At 39.5% G+C, this 20,334-nt stretch overlaps 1 protein-coding gene across 1 annotated transcript; it reads left to right on the top strand.

Moving 5' to 3' along the window:
* Positions 1-1,189: 1,189 nt before the first annotated feature.
* Positions 1,190-19,868, top strand: LOC109984493 (zinc finger protein 516-like). The gene is made up of 5 exons (XM_065948462.1): positions 1,190-1,498; positions 11,664-13,160; positions 13,915-15,159; positions 15,400-15,464; positions 17,309-19,868. The coding sequence occupies exons 2-5, from the start codon at positions 11,843-11,845 to the stop codon at positions 17,357-17,359; spliced, it is 2,679 nt and encodes an 892-aa protein (XP_065804534.1). The 5' UTR covers positions 1,190-1,498; positions 11,664-11,842; the 3' UTR covers positions 17,360-19,868.
* Positions 19,869-20,334: the final 466 nt, after the last annotated feature.

The raw sequence follows: 20,334 nt of genomic DNA, 5'->3' as shown, positions 1-20,334 counted from the left end.
AACTTATTTATTTTTACTTTTACTTTTTTGTACTTTTCTACTCTTTTTTTCTTATAATGCTATTCTATTTTATATATAATTTTAACTTTTTTTTGTAGAAGCTGACTCAGGGAGAAACGCACAAAAATTCCAATGTACCTGTACTGTCCTTTACCTGTGCAAATGGCAATAAACATCTATTCTATTCTATTCTTCGTGTAAGCAAAACATTATTTTACGTAATACGGTGGCTGGGAAGTACAAATCAAAATTACAAAGTGTTAAACACTTTTACAAAATGTGAGACAAATTTACATTTTGAAAAACATTTTTACATTTAAATGAAACAAAATTACAAAACCAAAAACACTTACCAAGGACAAAACAAATTTACAAGATGTGAAACACTTTTACAATCACTGAGACAAATTTACAAGAGGCAGAACACTTTTACCAGTCCCCAAACAAATTTACAAACAACAGAATCTTGACGGAAAGGGAATGTACCACGACAAAACAAAACAAACAAAATGACCCCTCACTTGATCAATTGCGGGTCACTTCCGACATTTGGTACATTCCCATTTTGTCAAGATTCTGTCGTTTGGCTGGTGGCACAGTGGTTAGTGTGTGCGCCCCATGTATGGAGGCTGTCGTCTCAAGTGGGCGGCCCGGGTTCGCCTCCCACCTGTGGCTTCTTTCCTGCATGTCATTCCCCTCTCTCTCTCCCTGATTTAACGACTCTATCCACTGTCCTATCTCTACATTAAAGGCCCAAAAAGCCCAAAAATAAATCTTAAAAAAAAAAAAGATTCTGTCGTTTGTAAATTTGTTTTATAAGATGTGATTTTTTTTTCTTGGTATAAGTGTTTTGGTTTTGTAATTTTGTTTTCTAAAAATGTAAAAAGGTTTGTCAAAATGTAAATTTGTCTCACATTTGTAATTTTGCTTTGCACTACCCAGCCACCGTATACTTACACACGAGGTTACAGTCAATTTTAATTGTAAAGGCTACTAGTCGTTGTATGCTCTTTAAGACAACCAAACGGGGTCATTGTTAGATTAAGTTTCCCTTTGTATTCACACTAACACATTATCCCGAGTAAACTGTGGTTAAGCTAAGATAAATGTCCCGCTCGCCCACCGTCGGTCCGCTTCTTTTTTTAGCTCAGTGGCTGGGAATGGGGCAGCGGCGTCGCTCTTACGCAGAGATCACTTGTTATTAACGTTAATAACGTTATCTCTCGCGTCACTCAAGTCCCCAACAACGACGACGCTGCTGCTGCTGCTGCTGCTGCTGCTGCAGGAGGAGGAGGAGGACGGGACTGCGGTTCAGGTGCACCGCTGTGATTGAGAGACACTTAAGTTTAACCGAGAAGGCAAGAGATCAAATCCACCACCGGACGGATTACACGACAAGTGTTTGTGTTTAAAAAAAGAAAAGAAAAAAAAAGCTTCACAGTGTTTTGTCGTCGCCGCTTGCTGATGCGACCTGCCGCCCGACGCTCACCCCTGCAAGGTAAGAGTCAAGCTAAACCTTAACTAACAAATGACATAAGAAGTGGGATGCTGAGTCAGATTTTAAAAGTGTAGGTGCTCTTTTGAGGAGTTTGTGCGGCCAAAAGTTAACTTCAACACCCAACAGTAGTAAGTTATTCGGTTATATGGATGTCAAATGTAGTGAAATAGTCGGTAAAGTCGTGCGTCCTGTGTGGGAGCTGGCTGCTACTAGCAACTAACACAAGTCTCCTGGTACGACCGTCCCACGTTATTACCATCCTAATTGTTGGGCAGTTAATATTAGCCTTAATGTGGGTTTGTTACAGCTGTGCACCTGCTATCTCCGCACATTGTCAAACCACGCAAAACTTGTGCTAAGTGAGTGCAAAACGGTGCAGACAACAAGGCTGCCATTGTACCGGATCAGCGGCGGATTAACGGAATTCCTTTTCTCTGCTCTTGTCTGAATGGCCTCCAGTCTCTCTTTCTCCTAGTCTTTATTTCTGCGGGTAAAAACATCTTGATTTTCTAGCTGTTTTAACCTCTGGCACTTCTTAGAGACTGTAAACAAAACCCCTCACAGCCAGCGGCCAGCAAATCAGGGGTGTCCAACTGAGCTGGTGTGAAACATGTGGATGGGACAGTGAGGTTTACTTATTGTTTTCAGGGCTTAAGAGGTGATTATTAAACATGAGGGCTGCACTTCTTTCCTATAATTAGTGATTTACCATCAAGTCTTCAGATAGTAGTGGTCATTTCCCCCCTCATTTTCCCTCCTAATTCCCATAATCTCACATTGACATCTTGCATTTTGATGCTCAGATCAACATTGTAAAACAGAACACAATTTACAATTACCATTTTCAAGGAAAGCTGAAAATCCTCACATTTAAACAGTAGAAACAAATAGTGTTTGTAATTTTTGCTTGATTACAGACACAAAAATGATAAATTAATGATCAAATATTTGTCAATTTAATTATGTCAATCAGCAGTTTGTCTAATTGTCCCGTCTTTACTAAACTGCATGGCAAGGTGAACTCAGGGTTTGTATAGAGTTAATGAGCGTGAGAGGACTTTTGTGTCAAGTGGGTCTTCAGGGTGTTTATTGTCTGCTCTGCTGTTGTCACAGTACTTCTTATCATTGGTAGCACTTCAGGATTGCTATGTAGGCTAATAAAACTCTTAATTACATCCCACAGCCCATCATATACGGTAGAAGCTGTAGCTCAAGTCAAAGACAATAAACAAGCCAAGATTGTCTAATTCTTCCTCCTCCATTCCTCCCACCCTGTGTCCATACACTTGCACATCATGCACAACATGCACCATGCTCCCCCCCTCCCCCCAACCAACATGTGGGGAGGTAATCCCAGCTATTAGGGTAATCTCCTCAGTATGACGATCAATAGGGGAGGGTGCGCAACAACTACCAGACTAGAGTAGAGGGGGGACAAAATTTGTGCTAAAGAAAAATGATTTAATCATCCAGATTAGGTCAGGAGACCGGGGTCTGGACAGGGGCTTGTTGCTGGAAGGGGGGAGGGGAGCAGACAGGAAGATGTGAGGGGTAAGGCCATCTCCACTTTGGGCAGATAGATCCCCTTGTGTGACAATGGGCTGAAGCATTTTGTCCTCCTAATCTCAGTCGATGTAAACATAACAAAATGGCTGCATACAATTAGTAAAACAATCAAGTGGACGGTGCCAAACCTTTAATGGGAATACAAGAGTGACAGTGACATGTAAGAAAGTGAAAAATTTGAGGAGTCTAACTATTACACCAAAAATACTTGTACAAACTGAGATTAAGGGTACAGAAAAAAAAAATGAAACAACTATTTGTCTTTGTTTAAAGCATGTCCAAAAAAGGTTAAACACAAGATAAAATTGAGTTTAAGAATCTGACCCAATACATTTAATTTTGAGTTTTAAAAAATCCTGCAAGCTACTGACAGGAGACAATGTTTCAAAGAGGTCAAAGTCATTATGTTGTTGTTCCTGTGGATGCATTGTGAAGTGGCTAACAACAGCTTGAGTAGATCAAGTCCAAAATGTTGTGTTTCTAATTGTCCCAAACACGTGAATTTACACACAATTGAGAAGTGAAAGCATGCGAGTATGTCAACATGAAGAAAAAGGCTATGAAATTACCCAAGCAACAGCATAGCATCAATTGTTGCAAATGCTTTTAAAAGATTATCTTGCCATAGTAATTAATTGTTTGTTTTGGACAAATTGTCTTCAGTTTATTCTGCTTTTAAAAAAAAAAAAAAATGCAAGTTGCAAATACACACCTGAGGAAGTTCAAGATGTAATCTTTGGCAATCACAGCAGTAAGAATTACCCTTTGATGGAACTGGAAAGGGGACATAAGTTTGAAAACACAATGTTGTGCTTCTAGACAATAGTGACCTTTTAAGCAGAGGCTTGCTGATTGTGCATCCTACCTTCTGATGTTTTACTGATAGACCACTTACTGGATTCTCTGTAACGTTAGAATATGCTAGCTGTCTCGATGTCTCCCATGTTGCAATGTTCTGTAGGGAGTGTGTTGTTCAAGCTTCCTGGACATTTAGTCCTGAATATTGATTAATCCATTTGCAATTGTAAACAGATACATAAAACCCCATGAAGAGGATTTACATGGTTCCTGAATAATGCCAAGGAAAGAAAAAGACTCAAATTAGAGCCAAAAAAACCCCCCCAATTTCTTCAGATGTTAAAATTTGAATATTTGTACTTTTCTGTTTATGTGTGGACTTTAGAATCTTGATCATCAAAACAAGACTTAAATATTCTTATTTTTTAAACTACATTCAAAGAGATGAATCCATTAATCAGGAAATACGTTTAAGCTGTTTGGTTTTCATCAAAGTTTTGTATGTAAAAGTAGAACTAAAAAGTAAAAATGTGTTGTAAAATGGGGAAAATTAATTGTCAGTGTTGGAACTACTTCCAAGTCCCTGCTGTTGATTATTCAAATACTCCTGAAAGGATATTAAAGTTAAAGTAATTAAATGGTTAAATGCAGTGTTCCATTCCTTTGTGGTCAACAAGAGACTTTTCTTTTTTTAATGTCTATGTCACCTAAACAAATAGTAGTACCCCTTTTTTAACCAGTGGAGTAACTCGGGCGAAATGTCCAGATGGAAGATGGGAGGGATGAGTAAGGCGTTCACAGATCCCTTCTGCTCAGCCCCATTGAGACAGGGGGAGATGAGATTGGATGGGTCTGAGGGAGTCAGGTTACTATTCTACACCAAAGAAGCCGTGGTGTAAAAGATGCAATACCCCAATGGGAAACCTAATCCAGACCCTGCTGCCAGCTGTCATTCTTTTGCTCCAGGGTAAAATCGCTAAGCAGGTATCGCCTTACCCTTCAATCCTTACCTTAATCATAGCAGAAAGAAGGGAACTGCACACCTCATTCTGAACTACAACTCAACATTGTCTTAGCCTTTGTAGAATTTTGATCTTATGAATTAATCAAATCTACAAATCACCAACGAGCAACCCTTTTCTCAGACAATCCACATGAGATTCTGCTGTAGGTTTAGCTAAAGGCTCAATTCCTATTTCACATATAATAATCTTTTTGAAACTTGGCTAAAGTCAACTGACTAGTGACTTGATTTATTGGTAAGTCAAATGCAGTTTAGATTAGTTGTCAACAATATGAATATTGTCATAAAAGTTGCCTTTTTGAGAATGTGTGTACTTGTTAAAGCCTTTTGGACAATTATAAATGTGTGCATTTGCAAATTTTCGTACTTGAAAAAGATGAAAAAGCTTTTAATGTGTCAAATTGAGTTCCGTTGATAATAGCAATTTTTCAGTATTTTTCAATGCTATGAAGATCAAATAATTAACTTTTATATACCGGTAGATTTTTTGCATTATTTTTTAGTATTTTCTAATTTACTGCTTCTCCTTAAACCTGACTATCAATAATTTAAAGTAGTAATAACCAGCCAAACCATAATATGAGCAACACTGCTTCTTAATCTGATCTGATCCAACCCTTATCTAACAAACATGGCATGGGTGAAGTCACATTTAAATCTTTGAAATATGAAGTTTTGTGTGCATTCTAGCTTTGGAAGGAGAAAAAACCATCGCATCCTATATTTAATCTGTGTTAATCTGTGATTTTACCTTTGGAGTTGGCATTTAATCTTTATTTAAGTAGAATTAAAACAGTGACTATTTTGAAGTTGCACCTTATAAAGGTGAACGCAGGTGGATGAAGATGATTGGAACTCTGATCAAGCAAATAACAGAAAGCAGAGATAAAGAGACATAAAGGGAGGCAGGCAGAACAAGTCTGAGCTGACCTTGCCATGATAATCTAATCCCTGTCGAGAGTGCTTTTTTTAGAGAGCAAGTTAATGCTAGCAGATTATACTCCAGTGTCTCCCATACTAGCCAATCCAGACTGAAAAGAGAGTGGGCCTGTGGTGGATTCTCAGACCTCCAACAGCAGAAAAAAATCATTTTGATGACTGAAGAGTCATTTAAATACGTCTCTAGGAATTTTACATCTTCATCTTTTATCAGTGGTGTTGTTCAGTTGTCTACATTTGCGTTTGCATGAGACCTTCCATTTCATTACGACAGGTGAGATCCAAGTCAAGAATATTTCATCTCCGACAATTCCCCTTTCCCTTGTTTGCTTCACAGCACTAAGGGGGGGCATCCATGATAAAAAAGGCCACTCATGGAGCAGCTCATCTCATGCTATGAAGAGTAATCCCTGTATATGTTGTGTAACTGAGTGGAGTGTTTGACAAGGAGGGGGATGGGCACCAATGGGCGTAAGTTTGTCCGTGCTTGTGACTGTTGAGCTCATGGCTGTCTAATCTCTTAGGTACATTAGGCTGTTCGCCCACAGTGCTGTGGCTGCTTCACTGTCTTTCATGCAATTAAGTCACTCCAGGAACTGTGTTTGTTGAATGCTATCTTTGACTTATGCACATGTTATACATGCTTTAATGTGTGTCAGCATGTAATCGTATTAGGGGTGTAATAAAATGTTGATATTGGGCTGTGTGATAATGTATAGAATGTAAAATATATCCATTTGAATCCATCCATTATCTATACCACTTGTCCCATTTGTGGTGGTGAGAGGCGCTGTACAACAGCTACTCGATTATGGCAAAAATCATAATCACAATTATTTTGCTGTATCAAGATCACTATTATTAAACATACATAGAGCACATAGCACAACAACAACAACACATAGCACACACGGCTCTTGGCAGCCAGAATGATAACTACTAGTGTGATACAATGATAAAAATGAAATTATGGTGAATAAATCTCGTAATATCTGCGCATATCTGTTATAAAATTAGCCGATACCGATAGTCACTGGATATGCTAATATCGGCAGATATTATCGGCTGGACGATTAACTGGGACGTCTCTAATGCGAGTCTAGTCCTTCAATCACAGGGCTGACATACAGAGACAAACACCTACACCTACAGGCAATTTAGAGTGTTATCAGTTAACCTAACAAGTATGTTTTTGGCCTGTGGGAGGAGGCCAGAGTACCTGGAGTAAACTCACGCATTCTCAGGGAGAACATATAAGCACAGCACTAACCACTGCACCACCATGCAGCCCATCCATGGCTGGATGGATGGATGTCCATTTTTTTATTCAAAGAGACGGACAAATGATGATTATTTTGTCCTGATTGCATAAAAGGCAGTTTGGAACATACGATAAGATACAAATGATAAGATTTGATTTGATTTGAATACAATTTGAATTTCTCCATATTTTTACCTTTTAAAAAAAAAAAAAGGAAATCAATGCAATAGTGATGTTTTTTTAAAAACATAATCAGGGAAAACTGCAATATTATATCACCTTGGCTTGCCTACAGCATAGAATGTTATGCATTACATAACATGCACAACTGTACTCCTTTATGTTGACAACTCTTATTGCCAGGATCTTGCCCATATAGTCCTACTTATATTGTGGGCATTCAAATCACAGAATAGTGATTGGTAAATAGTAAGTATATGAAGTTTTTATAGTGACAACACTATTCACTGCACCTTGTTCTAAGATGGTTGTTATGAAGTCACAGGGGTGCTGTAAGAGCACCATATCCTTCATTCGCTAGAGTGAGATAAGCCTCCTGAATCTTTCAAAATCATGAATGTATTATTGCCACAAGCATCTAATCTTCTTGACCAGGAAAAAGGCAAAAAGACAAAATGACTCGAGATTAGTCTTGCATTCTTGATTCTTCTCTTGTTCTACTATGGCTTTGGTTATTTTTTCATGAACTTTAAATTTGGGTTAACTTTGCGCACTGCAGCAGATCACCTCAATGTTGCACATGCTGACTCATGTTTGATAGTCATTTAACATGTCATATCATGCAAGTACCTGCATGACGACTCCCAGACATCGGGAAGGAGTCATCCTCGAATGCATCAGCAGTGAATCAGCTGAGAATTCATTTCTGCCCACTTGCTCCAAAAAACGTCTAAGGACTAAGATACCTCTTTTTCCTCCTGAACTGGGACATCACTCTGTCTGTGTTCAATCTCTCTGACCTGGCTTTTATTTCATGAAGAGAATGACTTCCAGTTAGAGTTAATGAAAAGGTAAAATGATCATCTCAGAGAAATGTTGAGGTGATATTGGTCCTTTAGGGTCAGTAATGGTTGATGTTAGGCATCTATAACAGTTATTCACCTAAAAGCAACCTCTTCTTTTTTATGTCGTTAAATGTGATTAATATTGTCATTGTAAAAGCCAGCTGTTTTCATGCAACTAAATCTGTCAGTAAATCATCGGACACTCTTAACCTCCACACCTTAAAGCGTGTGCAGGATCTTAAGCTAGTACATACTAAGTACAAGGATATGCATACTGTATAGTGCTGGAATAGCAGAATACATCTTAAATATTAGTCAAAGGTTGACTGACATGACCAGCTGCATGTTGCACTAATTATAGGAGTTGTAGTCTTTTTTTCAGTCACTGCCTTAAATGTGCAGTGAATGGTTTGTATTTGGATCACAGCCTACAGGAACTTCCTATTTAAAGCATTTTTGAATATCCATCTTATAGCTCATACACAGCTGAAAAAAAACAACTAACAGTGATTTGATTTTGTGCGATGTGTTCACAGTGATTGGAAACAGACAGGATTATTGGACACATAACAGTAGATGCAAGCTGGGGCTTAGAGAGTGACTATGGCTCTGAACACAAGCATAAGGACAGTCACATGCTATCTCCAGTCAGGGGTATATTGGCACAGGCTTGTTGCTGGTTGTTGAGAATATTTGGATGATTGCAGCACACAAACACACACATAACAAAGGCATACCTACATGCACATTTATAATTTATATTGCATGTAATTGTTTTTACAGTTGCAGAATTTTGCAAAGGCAGGCTATAAGTAGATGTTTTTTATGTTTTTTTTTTAAAACAAACAGGTATTGAGGTATTTTTGTTTGATGGATGCTTCTGTATCTTGCAAAGTCAAATTCAGGAAAAAATGCTATTTCCAGATCCTGGCAGAAAATTACACCCACAGTTTCAGTGCAACAACCCAGCACGCAGGCAGTGCACATATACTCACACGACACACAGACAGTGGATATTTTCATGCAAGTGCACATACACGCACACACATCACAGCACTCAGCATCAGTGCCCTGACCATAGGGAGTTTGTGCTGAGCTGGTTGGGACGTCAGGATGAATCAATGCTAGGACAGCTGACTGGACATGCCTATTCATCTGCCAAAGAAAAGGGAGAGAAAAAGGGAGCCAGGGATTCTAAAAGAAATGAATTAAGCCCTGGAGCAACATGTTTGGCTATCTGCATTACTTTACAGATCCTCCAAAGGGCTTTTCATTAATGTGGGATGAAAGCAGAGGAGGTGGAAAAATAGAAAGACAAACATAGATGGGGAGGGAAAAGAGGGATTAAAATATTAAATAAGATCCATTTTTGAATCAAACAGACTACATTTTCGTGTATAATTGCACAAAAGTAGGATATTGCAGATGTAAATATATAGTTCACACTAAGCACGTAGGCTGCTTTAACAAAGGCATAAGCTCATACTGTAGAGGCGCCTAACCCCACACTGATGGCCCGTTTATTCCCATCTGTTGCCCTGAGCTCTCTGACTTTATCCCCATTGTGTTAACTCATTACATTCACCTTAACCTTAACCCCTTAATTGCCACCCTCCAGTTTCTCCTGCACATCCTCCCCCTCTCTTAGAGACAGTGTGCCACATTGCCCATGCACTAATCTGATGGCGTCTGCCTTCCAAACACCTGCTAGTCCGAAAAAAAAAAAATCTCTAAACTAAACTCCTCCCATATCCCAGAAACAACACCCAATACAGCATGAGCGGATCAGCACACATGACCAAATGCATGCAAGCAGGCCTGCATGTAGACAGATGTGACTGTGGATGCAGAAACATAATTAGACGGACATCATCCCCTGAAAATCAAGCCAGTCAGCCTCTTTTTCTAGCCTTAAAATGTGTATGTTTTACCTCACTGACAAGACAAACTGGAGTGGTCTTTTGTCCTGCCTCTCTGCCCAGACATGTATTAGAAGACAGTGATGTGCAGGCCCAGGCCTCTTTGCTTTAACAATACCTCCCTCGACCCCCCAATGAGGGGTGGAGGGCCAGACATGAGGCGATGTGACAGTTCTGGTGCGGCCAACACAATAGCAGGTTTTTCTTTTGACTGCCTGGCTGGCTATTCACCACAGACTACTTTCTTTCACTGTTAGCATCTAACACATAGCCATGTTTGCCTGAGGATCATGTTTACACACATGGCATCAAGCCTGTGCCATATACGGTACTCATTTGTTCATGTGTTAAACAGAGTTCTGTTTCTGCCAGATTCTTCTGACAGTCTTGGATGTCAAATTGATCTCTCTGGCTGCTGAGATACTTTGCCTCACATTTATGAGTGTTTTAATTCTGTCATCTTTCTCACACTATTTTAACTGATCTATTAGAAATGTACCTTTTTTATTTTTTTTTACCTTTTTTCACAACTTATTCCATCACAGAATCATGGCTATGTGTGTGCCTGTCTGTGAGCTTCTAAACATGAAGTTTGTTGATAATGGATTATTGATCGTGAATTAGAGAGGGCCGCCCCCTCAGGGTTCATCCTGGTCGGCCAGGAATGAATACATCTCTTCATGCTCCACCTAACACACTCAATTTAGGCAGAGGCAACCAAAGGGCAGACACGCACACGCATGTTGAGACACTGGGTCGCGCTCTAATACGCACAGACAGGCGTCGCTCATACACTAAGGACGAAGGTTATTCTAAAATCTGTGTGATGCAAATGACCTCAGAGGGATGTTTCCCGAAGTGCATGTGTGTTTTTAAACTTACTGAATGAGATTACCTCACTCCTTGTTGACCTACATGTCAGCAAAAAGGAGCAAAGAAGTGCGATTTGTTTTATAGCCTTATGACCAGAACTACCATCCATTTAACAGATTATATCTACAGAACTATAAAAAGCAGGGTCTACCTCATGTTCATTATTGAATGTTTTAGGTCATTAATTTAACGTGTCAAAAAAAAGAAGCTATAACACTTTTATGTTCAGTTTAAAGCTGTTCTTTGTCCCCTTGCTCAACGCTTCACCTTTACGAAAAACTATTTTAATTGTGGTATTTGTTGCTTCAAGGATTGTTGATTTTTTGCTGACTTTATTCTTATGAATGTCATTTTGGGGGATTTCTTTGGTGGCATTGGTTTCTTTTGCCTTGCTGTATATTAACATTAGCTTTTTTAGAACTTGATTTTCATGTTTTGTGCCTGGTGCTTCTTGAGTTGTATGCTCTGTTATAAAGTAACTCTAAGAGAGAAGAGAAATAAGCTAATTCATGTATATCATTTTATATTATCTATGTATAGCATCTTATTTTGTGTCATCTTACCTTCCCATGCTGATTGTGTTTTGGCAAAAAAGAGAATTGGTCATCGTTGAAAAGCAGTTCTGTGGTATTAATGGCAGCTTCTTGAAATAATTTAATATTTAAATGAAATGACTTAGTATTGGTCATTAGTGCTTGTTTTATGTGATTTCTTTTGACATTATAAGATTGCTTATTTTGAATCCTTCTTCTGTTTTCAGGTTACCAAAAGAGTCTGACTGGATGAAGACCATCTCTTGGAAAATCCGGAGTGACACCAAAGCTGTGATGTTCACCAAGATTTTGATGATCATGCTCAGAATTTGTTAACTTTTGGAAGATAAACTTTTTTTTAGTTTAAAGGATTCATTGCATACATATTGTTGCTTCAGGAAGAGTAATGGAAACAGAAGAGAGGGAGGGTATCTCTCAAAAACCCACAGCTAAAATAAAGAAAGAAACAGAGGAAGATGCGAGCTCTGGTCACACCTGTGGGGTGTGCGGCCGCAGCTTCCCTCTCCTCAGCTCTCTGTCCCAGCATATGAGAAGACACACGCTAGAGAAGCCGTACAAGTGTCCGTACTGTGAGCACAGGACGGCGCAGAAGGGAAGCCTGAAGGCCCACATTCGTAGCCACAAACTGGGCCTGTTCAGCCAGAACCTCAGTGACAAGGAGGGGGAAGTAGAACAAGAGCAGAAAAACAACAGTGAGACACCAGACCCTCCTGAGATCGTTAGCACAACTGCTCATAAGGTCAACGGGAAGTTGAAGAAGAAAGATACCAAGAAAAAAGTAAAGGGTAAAAATAGTTCTGGTGCTGATGATGAGTCCTGTTCCTGCACCATTTGTGGCCAGGTTTTCCCTCAGGTACTGCTCCTTAAATCGCACATGAAGAGGCACCGCAGCTCACAAGATCACGGCTGTCGAATTTGCGGCCGTCGTTTTCGCCAAGCGTGGTTCCTTCAAAGTCATATGCGCATTCACCGAGTCAAAGCCCAGCTAAAAGGCGGCAAAAGCAACGACCCCCCTGCCACTATAAACGGAGTTCCTCAAGAACCGGCATCGCTCATAAATGAAGAGTGCCTCTATGAGCTCTGTGCCGGCTGTGGTAACTTCTTCCCTGACAGAAAGACATTGCGAATTCACGAAAAGCTACACAAGCTGAGCCACAGCCGCGCTCAGGCACAAAATCCAGCACAGGAAGATTCTGACGCCCATGAGCCACATGATGCTAAGACGCATTTTTTGAAAAGCCTGAACCTCACATGTGTTGGACAAAGAGAAAATCAGGAGGAAAAGAGTCTAGGTAGGCGACTTCCAGAGCTGGATCCAATTTGTAGCTACCAGTCGTGGCAGCTGGCCACAAAGGGAAGACTTGTGGAGGTCACCGAGAAATGTCTCGGATGGGAGGAGAGGCTCGCCGATGCTGAGGTGGCATATGACACAGAAAAGGGTGAATATGTACCCCTGAAGCAAGAGAAGAAGAGGAAGCAAATCGACACCCCTAACTCCAAAATGAAGAAGATGAAGGGTGATACAGGCCTTGATCAGACACACAGCTCGGCTCACACTAAAGGAGGTGACAAGAGAGTTTGCCAGAAGGACCGTATACTGTTGAACGGACTGGGTCATGCCTTTTATGAGGCGCTGCAGGCCAAGAAAGATGCACACTTCACAGCTAAACAGACCAACAGCATCAGAAGCCAAGACCAGGAGGGTAGGTCATACATATCATATCACAATATCTGTGCTGCAATATGGACTAGTGGAGGAAACATGAGAATGATGTTTCTTTGAATTGGGCGGCCCTTTCTGTTTAAATGCAGACAGACCAAATGTCTCTTCTGATAATATCTTAAGGTAATACAAGGCATTCTATGTTCAAATTCAGTATTTAAAGATTTAGAGCATGTAATGTGTAACATTACAATGTGGAAAAGGGAGACCTCTAGTGATTATAATCTATTACAGCGACTGTACTGCACTACACAACAAAGAGATTCAAAATGCACAACATTCAGGTTAATGTTTCCTCCCATAGTTCATCAAACATTTTAAATGGAACCTAGAATGCTTCATCACAAAATACTGTTCATAGGGAAATTAGTATTTTGTTTGCTGATATTACTGAACACAACATATGAAGTAAGAAGTTTTTTTTAACCAAAGTAATTGTGGTTCTGAAAGACACACAACTCTGTAGGTTCTTGTACACTTGAATCAGCTGTACAGAGAGTTGGGAGCAATATGTTATGAAATGAGTCAATCAGTCTGTTAAGAATACTTTTTTCCAGTGGTCGAGTAATCCTGCTTTTGTGGCAGGCAACATGTGTTACACCTCGTCTCTCTAGCTAAGTGAATTTTTTCAACTAGACTTAGAGTTTCTTCTTTGTAGGAAGAATATCAGAGCCACTATGCATGTCCTTTACATTGTTGTCCTTTACATTGTTGTTTTTTTTTCTTACTTACAGATAAGAAACCATTCTTCTGTGAGTACTGTGATTTCCACACTGTTGATGCCTCACTACTCAGGTCTCACCTGCTCCTGCAGCACCAGGACCTCCTGGTTCCCTACAGCAAACACAGCACCAAGTTGGACAACATTAGCCAAAGTAGCTCCAAAGCCTCGAGATACATGGACTACCTCAGAAATAGGAGCGCGTTGCTCAGTCAGCCATACTGGAATCCTTACACATGTCCGCCTGTCCAGGACATTAAAACAGAAAAGTCAAATGGCACTGAGGTCAAAGGTCAGGGACAAACTACAACTGATGCTGGAAATCTTCTTAATCTGTCGTCATTACCAATTAATGGAGATGGAACTGTTAATCACAAGTTAAAAACAGAGGGCTTGCTGAGACATCAGTGCCCGTACTGTTCCCACACTAGCACCTATCTAGAGGTGCTTTGGATCCATCAGCGGGTTGCACACAAGGTCGATGGCAGCAGCTCCGTGGCACCCAAGTGGGCACCCTGCACTAACAGCCCAAAGAGTTTAAAGGCCGGGGCGACCCCCTGGAGACGCACAGGGCCTCCGCCATTCCTCGAAGGCAAGGACTGCCCGACTTTACCAGCTCCAAAAACACAGCGCACACAACCTCCAGGTGTCACAACTACAACCAACAGCAAAAACTCAACCCCCAAGACCCAATCAGGTGCCCCTAAGTCAAAGTCAAAGGATTCTCGCTCTTCAGATGGCTCACTGTCGAGTGGGAGGATGGGACTCCTACCCCAAAAGAAGTCTGGTGAACATAACCGGGTAGTTGAAGGGGGAAGTAAAAGCTCCCAAGCTAAGTCATCCAGCAGTACTGTGCACAGCAAGAGTTCCCATAGTTCCCAGCCTACAAGCAGCCCCAAACACAGAGGCCACAGAGCCGCAGTGGAAGCAAACTTTCCACAAGAGGGTTTAGGTTTTATGTTGGCCAGAAGCCATGGTGGGACTTCCTCTAATGCTGCCCCAGATAGACCACATCCTCGCAGGCAGTCGTGTGACTCGTCTTCAGGTGCTAAGGGTCCAGATCTGTGGGCTGCCATGAACATATGGGGTCACAAAGCATATTTAGAACCTCTCCGTTTCGCTCAGGGAAAGAATGAAGCAGCAGGAGAAATGCCAATGGACATTGATATTTTGAGTCTCCTGAAGAACTACAGTCCCCATGATCTGGCTGCTGTTTACCAGCACTGGGGGTTTGTTGACCCCAGAATCGATCCACAAGGTGAGAAAGAGATTCTGTTGGATGTTGATGTACCATAAATGTGCAGATAATTACTGTGTCCTGAGTTCTTCAGGACGGAAAGTGGAATATAATGAACATTTAAATAAAATAATGATTCACTTCTGAGGTTATGATGTTTTCGACTTAAGGATGAGTGATACTCTACCGTTATTAAATAACATGATAACATTTTAAAGAGATATGTATAGGTACATGATGTTGTTATATTTTCATTTACAGCAATGTTGCAGTTAAATGGAAATTATGGGAAAGAAGTCCATTCATCTTCTGAAGTGTCCAAACAGGTATGTACATATGCTCTGCTGCAGACACTCATTTTGTAGTTTTGATATTAGAATAGTATGAATTGAGAATCAATAAACCAAACTTGATTTATATGAGCGCTTAAGAGATACTTTTAATTAAGTGATTGTGCATTAAATTATAAAGATAGAATATATAAAGCAGTACTGCCTTGTGTAAAGACCTCCTAAAAAGATGGGAGATGCTGTTTCAGTGTGGCTCTGATAAGAATGTCACCTGATTGGTAATTCAAATCATTATCTTTTTAGAACTAGCTAAAAAGCTAACCAAAGTGATGGACCAGGATCTGGGAGGAGTACCAAACCTTTATCCTTATAAGAAAGCATTACATAAGATAGTGTGTCATGTATTTCTTGTCAATGATTAAGGTCTGTTTGTGGTGGACAGAGATGTAACCTTTAGTTAAACTATAATGTATAATGCAGAATAAGACCTTTTCTGTCCATTACGTGTCAAAGTTAAGAACAGCAAAAACGTTTCTCACAAGTACATACAGTGTGGTTACACCAACTGTGTGTGCTCGTTCTCAGGCCTGTACTTTGTCGATGTCCGTCATTTCTGTGCACGAGTCTCTGCTTATTATCGTGTGTTTGTGTGTGTTAGCTGTCTACCTCCACAACCTGGCTGTCTCTTCACTTCTCATTTTGGAAGGAGAGGCTGACAGGATGAGGCAAACGCATGATAAAAAAACATTGTTGCCCCCCCTTAGGGTAAAACTCACCAAGCATCTCCATATGGTGTGTCATCAGCCTGTCAGTCAGGCCTACCCTGATGCTACCTACTACTGTTCTAGCTTCCTCCTCTTTCCCCTGGAGTCATACGTGGGCAACTTGTTAAAAACTACAGAAATGCTCTCAGTCCAAAGGAGTGAGGGATAACAAATCAGATAATATGGATTGCACTGTGTGTGGGATGTAAAAAATAACCCATCTCAATTCACATAAAAGATTATTTGTTAGTTTTAAATGTTTTTTTTGTCATTTTGACCTAACCCTTTACATCAAGACAGCACAAGTTCCACTCTTGTATTAATTGGCAGCTTTACATTAGTGAGCATTCTGTAGCCAAATCAGTACTGTACAGGTTTAAAAAAGTAAAAACAAAAAAACACTGTTGTCTAAAGAAGAGGTTGATCCTGGTGATACATAAATAAATGGAGGTGGTGTGATAATACCAAGCTATTGAGTTACCTGAAATCTTTCCTTCATTATATCAGCCCAACCTGTGGGTAGCCACTGTTAAAATCAAGGATTAGCGATATGACAGCAGATACAGCTAATTCTTCATCTGGAATAAACACAAGGGCTTTTTTTTCTTGAGCTAGTAACTCAGTGTATGGACCATCGTCTGCTAGCTGTCACAGTCTATTTCATGTGCTGCAAACAAGTCAGAGTCATAATTTCTGTAACTAAATATCAAGAGCATAATTTTATACCTAACATGTCCTTTCAAAAAGTTATCAGAAATATATTGGATAACAAATATATCAGTTAACATCTGACGCTTAATCTACTTTTGTTTTCCTAATATATCATATTCTTTATGATGTAGAAACATCATTTCCAGTTATAAATCAAAGCTACAATAACTACTTCTGATTCAAGTGTGTTCAAAACTGTCCTAAATCAAAAATACAGATGCCTCCTTCAGTATGTACAAATTTAAACAGTATCATAAATTGTGTGAAGATTTAGATTAATGTGATTTTGAAGAGAAATGTAAATCTTTCGAATGCATTTACAGGATTAACTCACTGGAACACTTGCTCCCTCTCAGTGTTGTTGGATGAAATCTAACTGGTGTGCCTCTCACTTGTCTCCCGCAGGTGAACAGCCGCTCCTCTTCCTCCTCAGGGTCTCTTCATAAAGGAACGTGAAGATTCACGTTGTGTTCCTGTTGGCTTCCAGCCTGCACGGTGTCTGTTCTTTAAAGGAATCAGCCATAACTCCTGAAAGAACACAGGCTTCCTGGATAATGCACAACATATGCAAAACAATGAGGTGGACCCTTATTTTGTTATATGGTTGTTTAGTTTGAGGTGTCATGCATGCTTTTTGTTCGTTAAGACTGTAGATATGTTGGACGCATAAACACATATGAAGATATGTTTCTTTTAAATGAGGTTGTTTGAGTTTATTGTACAAATAAACACTGGGGGTGGGGAGGGCAGCTTGGGTGGAAATGAAATGTGAAGCTACATTCACGTGGAGAAGAGCACAATATTATGGATTAAGACACACAGATACCGATGACTATGAGGGGATGCTGGTGAGATCAAAACATTTAGGAAAAGACCAAATGTCAGGATGCCACCAGAAAAAAAACTTCAGATGATTACAAATATAAGCTTTTCTTCAAGAGCCAATAAATGTTCTGTTTCAGGATGAGTACTGTAGTCATTGTCTCAACATATGTAACAGTGCACTTGAGTATTATATTTCTATTTATACAATAAGACTGATTTCAGAGTTATAAGTTGTCATTCGTTCATTTAAGATTGAAGAGCTCAGTCAGAGTTTTTTGATACGATTTCCCTTTCACTGTTTTCAAACCAAGTCCTGTTTCCTCTGTAAGGGTGCATGGGCTGGATTAATGAGAGATACATCTGAGCAGAGTCCATTGATCCATGATTCTCACACTGGAAGTTGTGATCTAGAAGTTCTTAAGCAGACAGTCTAAATGAAAAACAACTAAAATATTTCCTCTAAACATGACTACAGCTACACTGGACCAGATATTTTCTAAATGATGAACTTTTAATGGATACTCTGCAAACCCTGCCCGTGTTATTATTAACATCAAACCAGGTATCTTTCAAAAACAACAGCTCGAGTGACTGAACCTTTAAAAAGATATCGACCTTCATGTACCACCTTTATCTACTTCTTTTGATTCAACTAAGTTGTAATGCCAACACTCCTCTTCTAAATTCAAATGATTCTATACCAAAAGATTTGAACTGTGAACCCATAAAATACACAATGATCGTCTTCACAGCACCACAGCCTGTAGGGGGTGGGGCTTCTGTGATAGATGGCCAATCACGCATAGTCACATTCAGTTGGAACATTCTTGAGGTGACTTTCTGCAGGAAGAGCCATAAAAACTGTCTTTTTTTATTCTTGAAAACATACCCACACACATTCATACTAGAGTGCATCTTAAGGGTATTAAGCATTTTCTATCTTCCTCTACAATCTGAAGTGAATCTGATTCAGTCAAGTTAACAGCTCAAGTCAAGTCTGAAACTTAAAATGAAAAAATTCAGTGAAAACCAACAACAATTTAGATAGCAATAAATCATTCTCTTTTTTTAATACCAGCGTGACATGAGACTTTGATGTCAAACCAAAGGGGTGGAGCCATGGTTTATATCCCTGTTTACCCGTGGAACATATATTCACATTTTGCCAAAACTGAAGTCCAGAGTCCAGAGAAATCGACCCAGACTAGTGGTCATCACGTAGCCAGTCAGACGAACAAGTTTACTGTGAAACACGTTTCCTGTTGATTCCTGACATTGAGTAGCTGACATTTCTCCTTTTTTTCTCCTATTAGATAGGTAGTGTGAACATGTGCACTTCTCTCTCGTTGTATTAGAGATGTAGCGATTTAATGCTGTGATTTCTAGATGTAGAAACTGTAGTGAGAACAATTTCTACTGATGTGGCCCTGTGTTACATCTGCCAGTCAAGCTACTGAAATGTAGTTTTTGATTTTGATTTTGGAAATCCACCTCATTTTCAATTTATTTTTCATGTGTTTCCTGTTTGCAGATTTGTTTTAGTATGTTGATATTTTAGTTTGGATTCAGTGTGTTTGTCTCCCATAGAGAAGTCGTCTATGCATTTGATAAAAAAGCCATCAACTTGTGGATTCTTGGGAGATCTTGAGAATACATCTTTTATTATTGGATGATTGATCTGTGTGGAAAATGGTTTTGTTTTTATAAATACTGTAAATGATTGTTTATTAAATGGTCTTTTTGTTTGTTCAGAGTGGAATTTGAACACTCCCAAGTACTTGATATTTGTAGTAACAACAGAAAATGTGACAAAAATAAGGGTTTTTGGTTCCTAATACAGGGTGAGCAGGGAGTGAGGCTCCTGCAGGAGGTGTGATTGACAGCTGTCCACAGGTCAGCCGAGGAGGAACAACAGGAAACAGTGAGGCAGGGGTTTTTATGCAAATGGAAACTTTTATGCAAACCTAAAGCTTCAAGTTGAGCTCTCACTGAGTTCATTTTTGTGACCATGTAAACATGTTTCATAGGTTATGTTGATATGTTGTAACAGAATTTCTATTTTCTCCAGTTACACTTTTTGTCTGACTGTAAAAATAAATAAAGTTGGTCAATGTAGATTTAATTTATGATAGTGCTGTTGTCATTATCACCACCCAAAATACACACCGGGTTGACATGGTAACAATTGGCAGACATATGCAACACTTGATTAGAATTCACAAGAAAACATTTCTGTAAAAACAAAGATTATGTAGCGTGATTTCAGTGAAGCTGTCACAGTCAATAAGGATCATGTTACTATATAAAGTTACACTACAGCTATTCAGAAAAGTACATACATATCACATAGCATAGCATAACATAGCATATACTGTATAAGTCCAATGTTTTATATTAGCATATTGGCAGATTCTTGCCAATAAACAGCTCCACACATGGTGTCATTTTAGAGGTTTGAGTAGAATTGGTAAAATTAAGACAGTTATACTGTACAAAGAGTAATTAAGGATCATGAGTGTACAATTTCAAGCAATCAAAAAAAACAGGTTTAGATCTTGTTATCTGAAAAATGGTTTATATGAGCTGATTATGCTCTTCCGTCTCAA

This window comes from Labrus bergylta, chromosome 19, assembly GCF_963930695.1.
Source record: "Labrus bergylta chromosome 19, fLabBer1.1, whole genome shotgun sequence".
Classification (NCBI taxonomy): domain Eukaryota; kingdom Metazoa; phylum Chordata; class Actinopteri; order Labriformes; family Labridae; genus Labrus; species Labrus bergylta.
Note: the sequence above shows the minus strand (reverse complement) of the source record. Positions and strands in the feature narration are given on the sequence as shown.